General features: G+C 35.8%; 1 protein-coding gene across 1 annotated transcript in view; it reads right to left on the reverse strand.

Annotated features, from left to right (window-relative positions):
* Positions 1 to 5,737, reverse strand: part of TMTC3 (transmembrane and tetratricopeptide repeat containing 3) — a gene marked incomplete at its 5' end in the record, with an annotated part of 18,868 nt that extends 13,131 nt beyond the window's left edge. Inside the window, 4 exons of the mRNA XM_010141807.1 lie at positions 1,322 to 1,574; positions 2,428 to 2,600; positions 4,281 to 4,396; positions 5,638 to 5,737. Coding sequence (XP_010140109.1) covers positions 1,322 to 1,574; positions 2,428 to 2,600; positions 4,281 to 4,396; positions 5,638 to 5,737 — 642 coding nt within the window. The remainder of the gene's footprint in view (positions 1 to 1,321; positions 1,575 to 2,427; positions 2,601 to 4,280; positions 4,397 to 5,637) is intronic.
* Between the last annotated feature and the right edge of the window lie 580 nt (positions 5,738 to 6,317).

Genomic DNA, 6,317 nt, shown 5'->3' on the forward strand with positions numbered 1-6,317 from the left:
AGGGAAATAAAAAGCCTTAAAGTTCAAGAGCTGTCCTTTGGGGAAAAAAAAAAGGTGAATCACTCCCCAGACACATTTTTACATCAATGCACTGGAAAAAATTGTTTCAGCTTATATAAGAAGGAAAATTTAAACTACTCTTCTACATTTTTTAAAGTGTTGTAAAACTATATTTTTTTTTTCTGGGTATGTCACCTTGCATCTTTATTAGATCAATAGGCTAGCTAAGTTTCTTCATGCACTGATCCCAAACCCAGGACAAGAGGCTTCACCAGCAATACCACAGATCATTTTCACAGGTATTCTAGTGAAAAAAATTGCCTCACTCCTGCGACAACACAAGAAAAAACATGAGTCAGAACTCTAATCTTAGGTCTCTTTGAAGTGAATTGAAGTTTGTCATCTGATTAGCAAAGAAATTCTGAACGTTAAACTGTGTGTAAATATTCCCACCCATCTGAAACTCTTTTGGCTGAGTTACATATTAAAGAAATGCATTCTTTCTGAAGCAGACTAAGATCTATGCGTGTAAATTTGTCATACACATGATTGCACCACTGATTTAATAAAAAACATGGTATCAGGAAATCATTAATCTTGTGAAAATTTGCAATGGAAGCAATCAAAAAGATGACCAGGCTTGGATGAAAAAAAAAAAATACTATCTCATTTGCTCCTTTCCATTTCCTCCAAGGTATTTTTTCCTGATAATCCATTTCAGTTTTAAGGTCATATAATACTGGAAAACAGGAACTCATCTTACAGGTTGACAAAATTAAGTTTTTTCTCAGAACAATGAAAAGACTACAGAAAAGTGTCTTTGTTAAAGGAACAACAGAAGATGAAAACTTATAAACCTAAATGGGCAAAATACGTCCTTTTCTTTTACACTTACAGAAGGAAAAATCAAGTCACTTGCTAAATACACAACATGAATACTGACATTTAAATACGGTAGGCAGTTTGCAGATGGAAATGCGTTCTGAATCCTTAAAACATATTTGAGTTCTACTGAAAACTCCCAATTGCTAGTTGAGTTCTGAGAAAAGGCACAACACAGCTTGTAAATACATAACAAAAGTTATATTTATCCTCATCTTCTGTCTATTTCTCCACATCTCAGCCCTAGCAGAGTCTCATAGTTAATTGCAATTTAACAGTTTTGTTGCTACAAGAATTTTTCTCTTTTCTTACATGCTCATTCTTGCCCAAAAGGAGATACACATAATATCTCCAGATCATAGCAGATTAGACACGTGAGCAAATAACCCGAGTCATCCACACTCTTATAAAAAGGACAAAGCCAATGCATCCTTCATACCATCAACACAGTTTTGGAGGAATCCCCAGGATACCGGAGACTGAAGACAATCAAAGATCCCAGAAAGCAAAAGAAGATAAGGGTGGCAACATTTCTAACATCTAATAATGACTCCACGAGAGGAATAGTTCCCATTGTCCAGTCACAGCATAATTCTGAGGGGTTGAGAAGCAGCCAAGCATTTACAGGAAGGAGGTAGTTGAAAGTCAGCTGTCTTGCTGGAGATGGACTAACAGCAGCTGGGTTATCAAACCTAAAACAAAGGAAAAAAAAGGAGAAAAAGGAGCTTTTAATAAAAATTTAAAAAAAGTGGTCTTGATCCACTTCCGTGTTCAGAAACCAGCAAATTTTAGGTTCCTAGCTACCACTACCAATGCAGACATGCACAATATCCTCAACTTCCTGCACTTGTCAGGTGTGTAACTTGCAAACCATGCACAACGATTCATCTTAGCGTGGGGTGGAGCTTCCTCCAAGTTTAAGAAAATGGTTCAGGATATAAACAACTTGGTCTGAACAAACAGAATGATTTACACCTAAAGTTAGGTTCAGTGGTCCTTGCTCATGTTTTTCATAGTTTGCCTCATTTTTCAGGGAAAATATTAGATCATTTAATTTCTACATTGCTCACACACTTTTAAGATAAACCACAGTTTTTCAGTTCTAATATTATTGACGTACACTTATCTTAAAGCACTGCATCTGAAGTCAACCATGCTTTCTGCATAGTACTTAGTTATAACCAGAAAAACATTTTATATATAGAAGAGGAAAAATTTATTACAAGACTTGTAGTATTCAGCCAAGGTTCAAACACATAGCCAATAAAAAACCACTATAGTAACAAAATATTTGATTTCTGAATTATGAAGACAAACTAACAATTTTAAGCTTTTAAACAGAAATGCCTGCTCAGATACCTCAAAATTTTGGACGTTCTTGTCAACAGATACTGAAACATATCATTCATAAAAAATTTGTAATACTGTATAGTCGTTGCTTACCAATATGAAAATAAACACTTAAGTTGATGTATTTTTCCTTCAGACCTCATTAAGTCACATCTCAGTTACCAGTGTCTGTAAATAAGAGAGCTTTACTATTACCTTGTAAACACTGGAAGTTGAGACTGGATAACCTGGACTCTGACAACTACCAGCAGCAGTGTACTGAACATTAAGACTATGAGCTTCAACAGTGTTTGCAGCATGGAGAAAGGAATACTGCCCTTCCCTCGAAGAATCTGTACGGCTGTGTCCAACAACACTGGTAAGGTGTACTGCAGAGAAAAAAGTGTTTATAATCAGACAGTACTCATTAACCCCTTAGATAAATATGAGTACTTAATCATCTTTTTTTTTTTTCTTGGTTATTCTAAATGCCTGCTCCCAATAGTCAGTTATCCCAGCTTTTAAGGGCTCTCAGGACAACCCCCCAAATAAGTCCGCCATTTTAATAAGAATAACTCTATTCAAATATTCTTGCTAACACTATCATAGCTGAACTTGTATGCTTGTAGTTCTGTATTCTGCACTGACTGATCAAAAAATTTGTACCATTTTCAGAGACTTCAGTAAATCAAATATGACTATGAAATAAATTTTGAAGAAGAGAAATCACTATTTTTAGAATTATCAGCCCCTCTGAAAACTTTCCCTAGAAACAAAATTCCTTAGGAATGCTAGAAATACTATCCACTTCCTGATTAGTACCGGATTTCTATTTTATGCATCTACTGCAGTAACCCATCTCTCCCTGCCTCATGAATACTATGATCTTGCACAGTTCTCAATTACATAACCTAAATTTCTTCACCATGTAACTCTTTCTATGTCTTCATGTCTCGTCTTGGGGATGACTTATTGCTTCACATATTCTGGTTGGCTGAACTACAGATATTAAGAGGTTTTGAACAACTGGCCACACTCTCCAGGTCGTGCTACACCTGTGCCCTCAGAAGCAGCCTCAGTTTGGATTATCTTTTCTAGTCAATTGACTTAAACTTGTCAAAATTTTTATCTGATCCTCAATTTCATGAAAGTTACTAAAAGAAAAGAAGAGTAGATTGAAAAGTACTGGTTAATTTCCTTAGAAACCCAGTTTGAAAATTTCATGCTTATTCACTAGACTTTTGCAGAAACCATAGTTACAAACACACATATTTCTGTAGGCATCAAAAAATATGACTGGGGGATTTTGGCCTTGAATATGTATCCCCAAGACTGACAATCTCTGGGCTTTTACTGGCGCAGTTTCTGCAAAACAATCCTTCAAGAAATAAATAAATAGTAAACCTAGAAAATGTTTAGAATATGCAATCATAAATTTTTAAAATCACATATGGCTTGATTATTAAAAAGCCAATAATTATTTCACTGCAGGAACATCTTGTTTCTCTAAACAAAAGAAAAATTACTGTTAGCTTAAAGACTTATCAATGCTTAAGATGAAACCTTTCAGATTAGAAATTAAAGGTATTCTTAGAAGAACAAATTCAATAATATTATTACTGGTTCAAATAACACTATTCCAAAGTGTCTGGATTTAGAATTAGAATGAGATGAAATGCACTTGTCTATAGTATGTTATCTATTTGCACTATAGGAATTATAAACAAAAAAACCCCTATCTTCATGCACCTCAGACTGTTACATGCATCTTTGCAAACCTCAGACAACTAAAACCTTAGGTTTCTATTAGGACATGTCAATTCTTTATTGAATACTATTTGGTAACATCTCTGTATGGCATGTAAAGAACAACTTAGAAGTTGCTCCCTGACCATGAGTCACCTATGTGAAACATTAGTTGAGTTAAAAAAACATCTGAAAAATCTAACAGAACTACAGAATTAGCCTGAACTGACAAAAATTGGTGCTGAAATATGACACTTTGAAGTACTTAATGTCTCATTACAGAATTCCTGAGAAGAAATCAGATTTATTTTCCAGCAGCTTACCCCTTGGGCAATAAATACTTCATATACACAGCAGATCCCCACCACTGTTATCCCTTGTTCTTTACACAGTGTTGCAACAGCTACTAGAAACACAGTCACTGCAATTGGAGTCCACACTGCAAATAAAGATGACATTATTTAAAGTGTTCCATCTTACAACAAAATCAAACATTTAATACAGTAAATTAACCTGAAAAGTGAAGGCTTTGGCTCTTTGCATTTGAACATATTATGTTCTATAAACCTATTCAGTATAGTATTTGTTATTAAAAGGAAGATTACCAGTTTCACTCTACAAAAACTAATGTACGTATATGTTTTCAAACTCCTTCCTTACAATGTAAGAACTAACAAGTCAAAAGGCTATGATAGGAAAACAAAAAAATCTAATCTTCCCCAGTTCACAAGAACACCTTTTCAAATGGAATGTTTTATAGGGAGTCATGAATTTTCTTGTGACTTTGTAGCCAATTTGACTTTGGAAAACAGGTGAGCCTCCCATATCTCCATTTAAACTCTGCAGCCTACTTGTGACCATCTGAGACATCTCAGCATACTGCTGCTTACTTGCATTAAGAGAAGTCTGTACAAGAGTCCCCTACTCTAGAAGTTACCAAATAACTGAAAAAGTACTTAAGTCTTGAAGACAAAAAAAAAAATTAAAAAAGGCAATTTATAACGGAAAGCACCATTACATGGGTACCTTGGGGCTGAAGGGTTTTTTGTACACATTTGCTGAATGTTCTGGTTTCGGCTATGATAAAGTTAATTTTCTTCATAGTAGCTGGTAAAGTTTTGGATGTAGGATGAGAATATTGTTGATAACACACTGATGTTTTCAGTTGTTGTTGCTAAGCAGCATTTATATTAAGTCAAGGGCTTTTCAGCTTCTCATGTCCTGCCAGCAGTGGGCACAAGAAGCTGGGAGAAGACACAGGCAGGACAGCTGACCCCAAATGACCAAAGGGATATTTAATACCATACGACATCATTCTCAGTATATTAACTGGGGGGAAAGCTGGCCAGGGCCCACTGCTCCGGAGCCAGCTGGCAAGCAGTGAACAACTGCATTGTGCACTGCTTATTTTGTATATTCTAATTCTTTTATCATTGCTATTATCACCATTACTTTCTTCCTTTTCTGTTTAATAACTGTCTTTATCTCAACCCACAAGTTTTACTCTTTTTTTCCTAATTCTCTCCCGCATTCCACCCAGGGAAGAAGCAACTGGCTGCATGGTGCTTAATTGCCAGCTGGGGTTAAACCATGACACCAATACACCCATATTACCATACCAAGAGTTCTATTATCAGTGATACAGAAATCAAGTTATGTACGTATTCGTCAATCATTTACCTATAGTATTATCTGGTCCTTTAGATTTTGTATATGACAAAAAAGCAGCTAGAAAAAAGATAGACGATAAAAGCTCTGCTCTGCCCACAACTCCAGTTACCTGAAAAAGAAGAAAAATCAAGATTATTCTTCTATTCCACTACTAGAATAATACATGACTGATATACAGTCAGGATATGCACAAATAGGACCTGTACACCAAGCAAAAAAGGCTAAGAAGAGTAAGGCTGCTTTCAGTTCAATCAGTAGTGAATTCAAGATCAGGATGATACAGGTGGCTGGTGGCCACCAGTGGCTGATGTGCTCCCAAGTATCACCACCAACAAGACAACTTGAGGAATGCTGTACCTTCTTTTATCTTTAGTCAAACAGCCATAAATAGCATTTGAGGCAGAATACTCATAGAAAACTGGCTTTCATCAGTAAGAGTTTTAAATGAAGCCTGACATATGCATCCTGCAGACAATAGCGTATAGAAACTATAGTTGTTCTTTTTGCTCATATCTTTTCTGACTGACTGATCAGATCTGAATACAAAAGGAGCGTTCCCTCGACTGGTGCTATGACAGCTCTTAGGTTAGAGTTGCAAATAAACCGATGGCAAGCTCTGTGCAATGGAGCTGAACAATGACTCAGACTTTATTACAGACCTGGCAATTTTGTGAATGATAAATACTGGT

This window comes from Buceros rhinoceros, unplaced genomic scaffold, assembly GCF_000710305.1.
Source record: "Buceros rhinoceros silvestris isolate BGI_N320 unplaced genomic scaffold, ASM71030v1 scaffold3258, whole genome shotgun sequence".
Taxonomy (NCBI): domain Eukaryota; kingdom Metazoa; phylum Chordata; class Aves; order Bucerotiformes; family Bucerotidae; genus Buceros; species Buceros rhinoceros.